Source organism: Anolis sagrei, chromosome 3, assembly GCF_037176765.1.
Source record: "Anolis sagrei isolate rAnoSag1 chromosome 3, rAnoSag1.mat, whole genome shotgun sequence".
NCBI lineage: Eukaryota > Metazoa > Chordata > Lepidosauria > Squamata > Dactyloidae > Anolis > Anolis sagrei.
The window spans coordinates 100,118,014-100,131,289 of NC_090023.1; the positions used below are offsets into that span (position 1 = coordinate 100,118,014).

At 38.7% G+C, this 13,276-nt stretch overlaps 1 protein-coding gene across 3 annotated transcripts in view; it reads left to right on the forward strand.

The window, feature by feature from the left end:
- HERC2 (HECT and RLD domain containing E3 ubiquitin protein ligase 2) overlaps positions 1 to 13,276 on the forward strand; it is a 128,437-nt gene that overhangs the window by 68,099 nt on the left and 47,062 nt on the right. For all 3 annotated transcript variants that reach the window (XM_060769817.2, XM_060769818.2, XM_060769819.2), the window contains exons 41-52: positions 76 to 272; positions 516 to 746; positions 1,400 to 1,535; positions 1,746 to 1,889; positions 4,537 to 4,679; positions 4,794 to 5,061; positions 5,659 to 5,801; positions 5,992 to 6,090; positions 9,789 to 9,957; positions 10,050 to 10,175; positions 12,569 to 12,677; positions 12,899 to 13,038. In XM_060769817.2, coding sequence (XP_060625800.2) covers positions 76 to 272; positions 516 to 746; positions 1,400 to 1,535; positions 1,746 to 1,889; positions 4,537 to 4,679; positions 4,794 to 5,061; positions 5,659 to 5,801; positions 5,992 to 6,090; positions 9,789 to 9,957; positions 10,050 to 10,175; positions 12,569 to 12,677; positions 12,899 to 13,038 — 1,905 coding nt within the window. The remainder of the gene's footprint in view (positions 1 to 75; positions 273 to 515; positions 747 to 1,399; positions 1,536 to 1,745; positions 1,890 to 4,536; positions 4,680 to 4,793; positions 5,062 to 5,658; positions 5,802 to 5,991; positions 6,091 to 9,788; positions 9,958 to 10,049; positions 10,176 to 12,568; positions 12,678 to 12,898; positions 13,039 to 13,276) is intronic.

Genomic DNA, 13,276 nt, shown 5'->3' on the forward strand with positions numbered 1-13,276 from the left:
TTCTGTTCTCAGTGTTACGTTTTTCTTGTTCTTTTGTTGTTAGCTGAGTAGTGTGTGTTTTATTTTTATTTGTAGAGTCTACTCTGAGGAGGAGGAAAGCCAGGCCTCAGGCTTCTCTGACTGCAACTCACAGCAGTACTTTAGCTGAAGAGATAGTGGCACTGCTGAGAACATTGCATTCACTGAGCCAATGGAATGGACTCATAAACAAGTACATCAACTCTCAACTAACCTCCATCACCCACATCTTTGCAGGAAAACAGTCAGAAGGGGTAGTTCCCACATTTTCAAAATCAACTATTCTTTTTTTAAACAAACAGTAATTGTTAATGTATTCAGTCAAATCTGATTATTTAAAATAATGGAGCGTTTTATGAAAAATATTTCTTTTTTAAAGTTCAGTTTATTTTAATTTATAGTTTGTGTGCTACTTTAAACTAAAAAAATGTATTTATCTTTGGCTAGAATGCATTGTCCCCTACAGTGTAAGTATATTGTCCTACCTTTTTTACTAGGCTGTTTTGGAAGATTTCTTCCCTGACTCGGAGAGTCCAGAGGTGGGAAGCCTAATGGCTGTTCTGGCAGTCATTGGTGGAATAGACAGTCGCTTACGGTTAGGTGGCCAGGTCATTCATGATGAATTTGGAGAAGGCACAGTAACAAGGATCACCCCAAAGGGAAAAATCACCGTGCAGTTCTATGACATGAGAACCTGCAGAATCTGCCCTCTTAGCCAGCTGAAACCAGTGAGTATACTGCAGTGATGTTGGTGTAAGGCAAATGTGATGGATAGTGTTTGGACACATTTGATTTTGAGAAATACCCCTCTGGCTGGTCAGTAGGAGTTTGTGCACCCATTTCCCTTCAAATCCTATACAGTTGTCCCTCCACTTTTGCACAGGTTATGGGTGCAGCTCCTCTATGGAAATGGGAAGTGGAAAAGTGTTGCTCCTCTGTGGAAGTGGCAAATGTGAATATTTCTGGGGGGCTGGCAAAGGAGACACTGTGTCCCTTCTTCAGTCTGGAGCAGGGATGACCACCATTGTGGTTAGGATTCATGAAGGCATGGGAAAGACACTGATCCCACTTTCTGGAACTCTCTCCCACCGGAGGTGAACGCCTGCCAGCATTTAACTGAGTGTGGCAGAAGGATCTTTTAATGCAGCTTGTATCTTTATCTTACTTTATTTTGAATGGTTTTAAGTATTTTAATACAGTTGTATACTTCTTTTTGTTTAAAAAAAAACTTAATGTCATATATTGTCTTTACTGTATTTTATTTTAATCACATACTATAACCCAACTTGGATCTCCAATTTAGAGAAGAGCAGTATATACATTGAACTGATGAATAGAGTTTTCAATAAAATATTTATTTTAGAATTTCTCTTCCTTACAGCTCCCAGTGATTCCTTTTAATGTTAATAATTTGCCATTCACTGAGTCCATGCTATCTGTTTGGGCTCAGCTGGTGAACCTGGCTGGAAGTAAAGTTGAAAAACACAGAATGAAGACTCCTAATCAGAGTGTTTCAGGTTTGCATTTTTCAGTTTGAAAATGTATTATGAAACCATAATAAAGTATGTAGTGATGTGAATTTGAAAAGTGTTGCTGCATCAGTGGTAAATATATGCATTTCTGTCAAGCTGTTTGCATTTATTAAAATATATTCAGTATTTGGCTATAAGCATAAAAAGGCTTCCTATTAAATGTGCTAATAAATGTCTGTAATTTGTTTTGAACAGGACAAATAGACTTGGACTTGCTGAGGTGCCAGCAATTAAAACTGTACATACTAAAAGCAGGTCGAGCTCTGCTGTCTCATCAGGACAAATTAAGGCAAATCTTATCTCAACCAGCAGTGCAGGATGCTGGCTCAGTCTCTACAGGTATTAACCTTTTGTTGATTCCTCTTGTTTAATTAGACTCCTCTCTTTTAGAAAGAAGCTCAAAACATGGTTTTGGGACCAGGCATTTGAACAGTAGGTTTGGCAGTAATCATAATGTTTGAATTCTGACTATGACAGGCTTTGGACTGGGTCGTTATAATGAATCACACCGCTGCTCAGCCAAATTATAACGAACCATGATGAAAAGTAGGGAACTCTATTCGATAATAAAAGTCCCAATGCTGCTTCACTAAAATTATAACGACCACACAGCAGCCTACCAAATTATAACAATGACACCACTACAGATTAGCTCACCAAAAATATAGAGGGAGAATAGTTGTTGAACCAAGTGTATATTTACAAGCTAGGAACTGGGAACCACTGGAACTGTGAGACTTAAAAGAATTCTTTAAAAGGTTTCCGCTGCCGCCATATTACTAATGAACAGGCTGAGGTGCTATTGAGAGGTTGTTCAGTAGCACACTCTGTGTTACTCCAGTTTTCTTAGAGGCTGGTAAAAAGCTGACTTGAATAACACTTTTAGCACAAAGGTATTCACACTGAGGCTAGTATAAATTGGTAAAAATAACAAGAACTTTATTTGAACAGACTTGGATATTTCAGGTACAAATGCTTGATGGTTTCAGTAAAAATCTGGCATACAAAGCTTGTGGTTACGTTTGAGAAGAGATCTTAAAAACTTCTGGGTTACAAGTCTTAAAGTTTCCACACAGAAAATTATTTCAGGAAATGAATCTCTGAAAGTAACTCCCACAAAAAAACCCCCTTAGGAAACTAGCCAAAAGCTGAACTAGCCTTCCTTAAGGAAAAAATCAGACCACTAACGGGGTGCTGCTCCCCACAGTTTTCTGGCTATATTTCTCTATAGCTACCCTGAATACTAAACAAAAGACTGTCCCAAAGTCCTTCTTCAAAACCCCAAACTGCTCTCACTAACACCCTTTCCAACCTCCAACTCCCAACTCTCAACTCAACTGGCCATCTGAGAACTCAAGCCTCAGTTTAAAAGTCACTTTTTTCCTTCAGATCACTTCGGCTCCGTCCCCATCGTTTTAACCAATCTTAGTGGTCTAACTTTTCCTCCAAGACTAGAAAACGCCCCCTTAAGGCAAACCAAACCTAAGATGGCATCTCCCTGTCTCTCTTCTCTAAAATGGATGCCATGGCTTTGCCAGGCCCACTCTCTTAGGCCTAAGCTAGCCTGCCAAGGTAAGGGATTCATTACAGTCGTCAGTTGCTAAATCAGACTTGGACTTGGCTGTATGATGAATAATAATGTTTTAAATGTATTTTAATCTAACGTTTTATCCTTTGTATAATGTTGTTTGTAATGTGTTTTTGTATGTTCCCGGCATCGAATTGCTGCTATTGTAAGCTGCCCTGAGTCCCCCTTTGGGGGTTGAGAGGGACGGGGCAGAAATGCCGGAAATAAATAAATAAATAAATGTTGATCTTTTCCTATTTCTTTTTTTTGCTGAGTTAGACAAAACAACAGCGAATAACTGTCTTGGTTACAAAAAAGCACCTTTTGAAAGAGAATTTTTAATACTATAAATAAATTAAACTCTACATCTTAACTACAATAGAAAAAAACCCTTCCCTTTAATTATAACGACCACACAGCAGCCTACCAAATTATAACAATGACACCACTACAGATTAGCTCACCAAAAATATAGTTTTTCCAGGTTAAAACTTCATGAATTCAATATAGTTCAGTATTTACTTGCATGCATTGAAAGGAATTGATATGATCATTTATTGTTAGATGCCTGATTAAAATGGGGGAGAAGGAAGGAGGGAAAGAAGGTCAGCTTGTAAATTGAGTGTTAGGAAAGAGCTTAAACAGCTCCATTGTCTTCTCCAGTACAACAGCAGCACAGATATACTTGACCAAAATGGCTGCTTGAGAAATGACAGTGTACAAGTAAATATTTTAAAAACTATTTGTTACTGAATAATCATCCTATCCTTTCTTTGGAGAATTCATGATTCAGCATTTACTATTCTTTCTTCTAGCCCTATGAAATAAGGTAGGCTTGTGAGGCAGTGGTAGGCCCTCAGCTCTGTGGCTCAACAGAACTTTGAAATCAGTGGTTCCCAGTTCTGGTCTAGCCATAAACCAGGATGGCCCCTTCTTTGCTGCTAGTATATGTGATTATTTTCCCAGGAATAAAAGCAAGAGCACATTTGCCCTATATTTGGGAACAGTTTCCAAATACAATACATGTTCATGTTGCACAAATTATTGTTACTGTCACCCATTTCAAATATGTGGCTATGTTTTGTTAAATTGTTTGTGTGTCAGTACTCAGAACTTTGAGTTCTTACACTTTTGTGTTTGTTATTAATATTAGTCACTCAGAGAGCTCTGAAAGCAGACATTTAAGTGGAACACTTCCCCCCCCCCCCAATCAAAACTTTGTGAGCATAGAATATATTTGTGCATTTTAAGTGAGGGATTGTTGGGATCTGCTGCTGGAAAAGTATTTTAGTTACAATAACAATTATACTGTGTGCTAAAACACTGAATAGTATTTTCGCTTCTGGTGCCCCCCTCCCACCAGCTCTGGCCAGGGAGGTTATTATCTCTGTGATTTGAATCCATTTTTGTTGGTTTCAGATGATGGTGCAGTGGCATCACCTGATGTAGGAGACATGTCTCCTGAAGGACCTCAGCCTCCGATGATCCTCTTGCAACAGCTGTTGACTGCAGCGACACAGCCATCACCAGTGAAGGCAATATTTGATAAGCAAGAACTTGAGGTAGATTTCCTTTTAAATGTACTGCAAAACTTATAATTGAGCCACCAACAACCAAATAATGGTTTTGAATGTTCTTCAGATTCTCAGAGGTTTGTATATATATATTTTTTACAGGCTGCTGCATTGGCTGTGTGTCAGTATCTAGCTGTAGAGTCTGCACATCCATCAACTCCCATCTTTGAAGACTGTAGTTCCAGCGAGGCCACAACACCTGTTACAGTCCAGCATATCAGACCTGCAAAAGTGAAAAAACGCAAAGTGTCCCCTATTCCACCACTTCCAATTGTAGTGCAGCTTATGGAAATGGGATTTCCTAGAAAAAATATAGAGTTTGCACTGAAGTCACTGTCAGGAACTTCTGGAAGTGCCTCTGGATTACCAGGTATCAGAATTCATTGATGCTGATTGTACTTGACAGTTATGGAGTGAAAGGGAAGGGAGAAACAAATGAAGCTAAATCCAAGGTCACAAAGACTGTGATCTGATTAGACAGAGAAAAATAATAAGTTGTTAATTATTCCAGTGCTTCATGTCTGAGATATTGGACCCTCTGGAAGTCAGAAAATACCTCCTACAAGATACAATATTGTGTCTTAATTAAGTTCTTTACATGTTACGTGGTTTTGAAGAAGTGGTGTTTTGCAGGGTCAGACCTACTATTAAACAGGGTCAGGCATTTGTCTCAGGCACTAGATGTTGGGGAATTTTTCTTCTTCGGAAGATATTGGAAAACATTATCATGGTCTTTGCTTCAACCACCAGCATGTCTTGGGGCAGTTTAGAGATGGATTAGAACAAAATGTGTGACAAGTTGATTTTTAAAAAGAGAATGAAATGTTTTATTTTTGAAATTGCAGAGAATAATATTGGAAAAACAAGAGTCCACTAAGTGGGCATGGAAAAACACAGAAAACAGGAATTTAATCTGCTGATGTGAATGATAACTATTGAAATCTGCATTTATGCTGACATATTCTAGGGGTGGAAGCCTTGGTTGGCTGGCTCTTGGATCATCCTGATGTTCAAATTACGGATCTCTCAGATGGTGACACAGTATCTGATGAGTATTCAGATGAAGAAGTTACAGAGGATGTTGAGGAAGCAGAAGCTGCATATCCTGTGGTAAGTGCGGTAGATGAAGTCTAATAAATGGCTTTAAATCAACAGGCTAGTTTCTTTAAGAGTGTTTGCCGTAATTTTGGAATGAGGTAACCAATGGCACACAGTCTGTAGTCATTTGAAGAACTTACACAGCAGAATATTTTGTAGATATGACAGAGAGATTATATACAGGTATTATTTTCTTTTGCAGCCCACAGGGGCCGTTGTAACAGAAAGCCAGACCTACAAGAAAAGAGCTGATTTCCTAAGTAATGATGATTATGCTGTCTATGTGCGAGAAAACATTCAGGTAAGCTTCATTGTGTAATTGGTTGTACTGTGTTCTGTTCGGAAAACAATATTGATGGAGTTGAAATACTGACAGTGGATATGCATGGGAAGAGTACATAAGTGGCAAATTACTTTAACTTCCAAAGTTGCATTATGTGACATCTCAAGTGTTTCAGAGTGTTCTTTATGGAATCAAAACCTATAAAAGGGGTTGATTGTGTCAGTAGAAAAAGAAAGAAAAAGGAAACAGTAACCTTTGCAAGGCGAAGGTGGTGAAATGCTAACAGGAAAGGGAAAAGGCAGAGCTACTCAACACCTTCTTTGCCTTAGTCTTCAACCTGAGCAATACGGAGTGGACACGAGGTAATAGGGGAGATGCAACCCAAAATAAGTAAAGAAGTAGTCCAGGAATATCTGGCTTTTCTAAATGAATTCAAGTCTCCAGGGCCAGATGAACTACATTCAAAAGTATTGAAAGAACTAGCAGAAGCCATTTCAGAACCACTAGCAATCATATTTGAGAATTCTTGGAGAACAGGAGAAGTCCCAGCAGACTGGAAAGGAGGGCAAATGTTGTTCCTATCTTCAAGAAGGGAAAAAAGAGGACACAAACAATTACTGTCCAATCAGCTTGACATCAGTTCCAGGAAAGATTCTGGAGCAAATCATTAAGGAGGCAGTCCGCAGTCACTTAGAAAGGAATGCTGTGATTACTAAAAGTCAACATGGATTTCTCAAAAACAAGTCATGCCAGGCTAATCTTATCTCTCTTTTTTGATAGAGTTACAAACTTGATAAATGCAGGGAATTCTGTGGATGTGGCATATCTTGATTTCAGGAAGGCCTTCGACAAAGTCCCCCATGACCTTCTTGTTAGCAAACTAGTCAACTGTGGGCTAGGCAATGCTCCTATTTGGTGGCACTGTAATTGGTTAAGTGACCAAACCTAAAGTGTGCTCACCAATGGTTCCACTTCATCCTGGAAAAAAGTGACTAGTGGAGTGCCACAGGGTTCGGTCCTGGGCCCAGTACTGTTCAGTGTTATTATTAATGACTTGGAAGAAGGTTTAGAAAGTGTACTTCTAAAGTTTGCAGATGACACCAAATTAAGAGGGATAGCTAATACTCCAGAGGACAGGACCAAAATTCAAAATGACCATAACAGATTAGAGAACTGGATCAAAATTAACAAAATTAATTTCAGCAAGGACAAATGTAAGATGCTACACTTAGGCAGAAAAAAAATGAAAGGTAAAGATACAAAATGGATTATGCTTGGCTCAACAACAGTCCATGTGAAAAAGAGTCTTCATGGACTCTTCATGGACAACAAGTTGAACATGAGCCAACAGTGTGATGCAGCAGCTAAAAAAGTCAATGGGATTTTGGGCTGCGTCAAAAGGAGTATAGTGTCTAGATCTAGGGAAGTCACGATGCCACTCTAATTGGCTTTGGTTAGAACTCACCCGGAATACTGTGTCTAATTCTGGGAAATTGACAAGCTGGAAGGTGTCCAGAGAAAGGCGACTAAAATGTGCAAAGGTCTGGAGACCATTCCCTTTAAATAGTGGCTTAAAGAGCTGCAGAAGAGTGGAACTCTCTGCCTTGGAGTATTGTGGAAGTTCCTTTTTTGGAAAATTTAAAACAGAGACTGGAAGTCTATCTGCCTGGGGCACTTTGTGCTTTTCCTGCATGGGAGGGGGTTGAACTAGATGGCCCATGTGGTTTCTTCCAACTTTATTATTCTATGATTCTATGACTGGATCAAGAGGCTGCTTCCTTCTTCCACAGACAGTTTTCAAAGATGTATGTCAGAAGTAAAGAGTATATTTTGCATGTGGAAAGGTTAGAGTTTCTGATATATCCTGATAGACCTGAGAAAAGTCTCTGTCAGAAATTCTTCAAAGCCACTTCCCATTTGTATTGATAATACTGAACTGAATGGAACAGTGATCTATGTATAAGGTAGGGTGCTGTTTTCCTAGACATTTGCAGTAAGGATTTTTCCCATTGGCTTTGATGCTGTACAGTATAGACTTACCAGAGGAATTTATCTTGATTGTTCGTTAGGCATCAAACTCAATTTTTGAAGCTGAGAGCACTTGCCCCTTTAAATTAGACTTGGAACCCTCCAGCAAGTGATATGCTTTATATATTGCAGCCATGTTGGGTGTATCCACATAATACTCCAATTGTATACAGCATTGAGAAGAACATAAGAATGCTATGTTGGATCATGCCAAAGACCTGTTTTGTCCAATATTCTGTTCACACTGGCCCATCTGTGAAATAATATCTTAAATTCTAGACGAAACAGTGTTTATGCAGAAAGGACCTGTCTGATACCACTGCAGTGAACAAGTAGAAATGTAATGAATGTGCAGAGTCCAAAACTGTTCCCTAGTTTTTCAGATTGCTTGATTCCATTTTAAACCATCCAAGTTAGTGGCCATGAGAACTTTTGATAATAGGTTCTATAATTTTGCAGTATATTTTGTGAAGAAATATTTCTTTTTTCTGTTTCCTGCATCTCTCTGTTTAGCATGATTGGATAAACCAAGATTCATGAAAAGCTCTTCCTGTTTATATTTTCCATAACTAATAATGAAACACATCCCTTTGTACTTATTTTTTTGTTGAGCCAACTTGCTTGAGATGAACTTTCTCATAAGAAGCTGCTTCATTAGTCAATTGGACTTCTTGTTCAAGCACCTTATCTGGTTTTATCGCATCTCTTTTGTAGTTTTAATTCCACAATCTAGGATCCAATGTCTCAAAGTGGATAGTGTTCACCCCTTGAATTTTTGGGTTCTTTCCCACCTTATTTAGTAATAGGGTGAATGATGGGATATAGAACGGTTAGTCTTGGACTTGCTAATGATAGGATCTGGAATATTTAGCCTTCTTCTTTATTTCAAAGATTTGAAGGGTTCTTGGTTGCCACAGCTTGTTGTGTTACTCTGGCTGAGAACTATGGTCAACATTAATAAGGGTTAAATTAAACAAACCAACATAACTAAATGTACTTGAGTTGATTGAAATTAACCATAGTTAAAATTAACCACAGCTTGGCTAAGTAAAAAAGTTTCTCTGAACTGTGGTTTAGTCCAGTGTTGTTCAAAGTGATAGTTAATGATCAGGTCCTGATTCAGAGACATTAGAACAGGAAAAGACTGCCTGTCTTCCTCATCAGATAGCCTGAGCAGCACTGGTTTTGTGTAATTTGCAAATAAGTGTTTTGTTTACTTCCTTAAAATGTTTTGGTTCATGCATTCACTTTTGGTAAAACAGATTCATTAGTGTCTCAATTCTATGTAATGTTGACTATATGTCTATGTCACATTTAAATGCTAAACTTTCCCCAGTGTACTCAAAGGTCCATGCATAGCTCTTTTCCTCACTATCTGTCAGGTAGGTCAGATGGAGAAAGAGTAACTACCTCAAGTTTACGCAGTTAATGTCACTGAAGACTAGAACTTGGATCTCACAAGTCTGAGTAAAATGTTAACCTCTATGTCATACTGACATTTGATATTCAGTTGAATACTTAGATTTTTACCCTTTTCAAAGTCAGATAGCTATGCACACAAATGTGTTTTGCAATGATGGCAAGTTCTGATTTCAGGGTTATATGTCCTATTACAGGTACCTGTAGTTTGTGACTCAACTGCTATTTAAGCTTTAGGTAATGATATTGATCTCGTTTTTTGGTCTTAGGTGGGGATGATGGTTCGATGCTGTAGGACATATGAAGAAGTTTGTGAAGGCGATGTGGGAAAAGTTATTAAATTGGACCGAGACGGGCTACATGATCTCAATGTGCAGTGTGACTGGCAACAAAAAGGTGGCACTTACTGGGTCAGATATATCCATGTTGAGCTTATTGGTAAGTTGAATGATTTTATTTCTTATTCTAACAGTATCTCTTGTGCATTCAGAATCCAGATATATCAGTAACACTGCTTTCCATGTTTTTAGGATTCCCACCACAGAGCTCTCCCTCACACATAAAGATTGGTGATAAAGTACGTGTCAAAACCTCTGTGACCACGCCAAAGTACAAATGGGGATCTGTTACCCATAGAAGTGTGGGAGTTGTGAAAGGTACTGAAGTTTTTTTTAAAGAAAATGTTGGTTTAATAGTGTATGTGCCATTACAGATTTTCTTATTGTAGAATAGCAGTGTCACCTGCAAGGTAATGTTGAACAATTGAGAAGGCTTCATTTTTTTCCTCTGCATTTTTCCAGTCAACCAAGGTAGCCACTCATTGGGGCTTGGGCTCAGAGCTGGTCTGTGACTTTTCATAGGCATAGTTTGCTTGTCCTCTGACTTTAGAGAGACACCACAGGTTCAGGTTGGGCAGTAAGTTTATGGAGATCTTACCATCTTGAATAGAAAATGAAGGGGTAACATTTTTGCCATTTCTTTACCTCTGTCACATTTTGTGTTGTTCTCCCCTCTTAACGTTTTGGAAAGGCTTTTTGGAATATAGAGGGAGAAGCAGTGAAAGGATAGAAAGGCTTCTTCTGTGACATTTATTCCACTCACAAAGTTTATGGTTCATGTCATGGTTTCAGTTAATCTTTGGAGCAGACTTGGCTGTTAGAGGACAAAAAGAATAGGGATGCAGTGGCAGACTTCGTATTTCTAGGAGTGAAAATTACTACAGACACAAACTGCAGCCAGGAAATCAGAAGATGTTTACTTTTTGGGAGGAGAGCAATGACAAATCTCGATAAAATAGTGAAGAGTACAGACATCACACTGGCAACGAAGATCCCGCATGGTATTCCCCGTAGTAACCTACGGATGTGAGAGCTGGACCTTAGGGAAGGCTGAGCGAAGGAAGATAGATGCTTTTGAACTGTGATGTTGGAGGAAAATTCTGAGAGTGCCTTGGACTGCAAGAAGATCCAACCAGTCCATACTCCAGGAAATATAGCCCAACTGCTCACTGGAGGGAAGAATATTGGAATTAAAGATGAATTACTTTGGCCACATGAGAAGACAGAAAAGCTTGGAAAAGATAATGATGTTGGGGAAAAAGGAAGAGGGGCTGATCAAGGACAAGATGGATGGATGATATTCTTGAAGTGACTGGCTTGACCTTGAAGGAGCTGGGGGTGGTGACGGCTGACAACGAGCTCTGGTGTGGGCTGGTCCATGAGGTCACGAAGAATCGGAGGCAACTGAACGTATAAACAACAAATAGTTTTATAACCTGATCTCTGTGGTCCACAGTTAGAAATCGAAATTGATAAGTAAATATCACATGGTCATTTTTGGCAGGTGTGTGGTGTGATCCTTTCTGATCTTGGAATACAGATTGTGGAAGGAAAAGTTGAATGTTTCATGTACCCATGATTAGTTTCCCATCGTGGTCAGCTGTGAATTGCATATGTGGTTAATTCCTGTGCTTGCGCAGGCAGCATCGGAAATTCTCAAGACCTTTTTGACCGTTAGAACGGCCCCGCCCCCTCCTCTCCGCCAGTATAAATAGCCCATGTGACCAGTTCTTCTGATCCGCCGCTACAAGCTGCTAAGGAATAGAGACCTCAACTTTAAATTAATTAAAACATTGGATATATTAGCCTCAAACTGGGAGCAGTTTAAAGATGTCTACCACAGTGATTTTTCTTGTGTGTTTCCAGTCGTGACTCTAACATGAACCTATCATGGGATTTTCTTGGCAAGATTTGTTCAGCATGGAGTTGCCTTTGCCCTCTTCTGAGGCTGAGAGAGCCTGACAAGGGCAAGGTCACCCATCGGTTTCCACAGCTGAGTAGGGGGATTCAGATTTTGCCTTCACCTCAAGTCCAAGCCACTATATATCACATTACCTTTTGTTTTTGTTTTTTTGGAATCCAATAGGCAAAGATGATAAAAAATAATATAGGGGAAGAAAAATAATGTTGTTTGGGTCACATTTGCTTGAAATGTTGGAGATGGTCCTTAAGAAATGTTGACACTTTTCAGAGTCTTGGCATAAGGGGAATGGACTCTTAAGTCAGTTTTGAAGCCAATGGCTTTGAAAGCTAACATGATGTATTTTGCCTTTTTTCATTGGCTAAACAAAGGTGTATTTTGGATTTTGTTGTATTTTGTTATTTGGCTACCAAGGCGACCCCTGCATTTAAAAAAAAGGCGTAACACACACACACACACACATATATGTTTGTTCTTTTTACATTTTTAAAGACAAAGTAATTGCTATGCTGTTTATTTCTTAGTTGGATATTTCATTTTAATGCTTAAAATATTTGGTGCAGGTTAGAGAAATGAATCCTGAAACATCTCTACAGGTAGAGGGTTTCTTTTGCAAACAGAAAAGTCATTTAAATCCATGATGAGGGATATGCTTAAAATTGCATAAAGTTCCAGCACTTTCATAAATACTAGCTATCGAATATATATCAAGTTACAGATCTCTGTGTTGTCTCTCTTTTTCTGCGTGTCTAAGAGGCACCTCTAATTTTCCTGCCTTCTCTTGTTACAGCTTTTAGTGCCAATGGTAAGGATGTCATTGTTGACTTTCCTCAGCAGTCTCACTGGACTGGACTGTTGTCAGAAATGGAACTGGTTCCCAGTATTCATCCAGGGGTTACGTAAGTTTTTCTTTAATCCTTTGATCATTTTTTTCTTGTGTTCTTTGTGAAATTTGTATCTTTTACTTCTGCAACTGAAATTTCCTAAGAGATGGCATGAGCTGAAAAACATGAAAGTGGAAATTCTGGTAATGAGCTGTGTAGAAAAAGAAGCTGTTCATATTAAATGTTTTAAACTGAACCATTAACTAATACAGGGATATGGGTTTTGTTCTTATCAGGTGTGATGGCTGTCAGATGTTTCCCATTAATGGACCTCGGTTTAAATGCAGAAACTGTGATGACTTTGATTTCTGTGAAACTTGCTTTAAAACCCGGAAGCACAACACACGGCACACATTTGGCAGAATAAATGAACCAGGTATATTTTTTATTATAATTGAATGTGATTTCAAGTCTGGGAAATTAATTTTTGGAAAGCCCATTTTCATAATTTCACCAGATTTTGCATTATCTCTGACAAACTTTCCAAATGTGCAGAATTTCATGTAATCCACGAAACAGTAGGATGACTTGTGTACACCTCAGAATTTGCAAGCCTACAAGCTTAGTCCAGTCCAGTACATTCGCCTTTAAATATATCAAAAACTAAGAAAAAT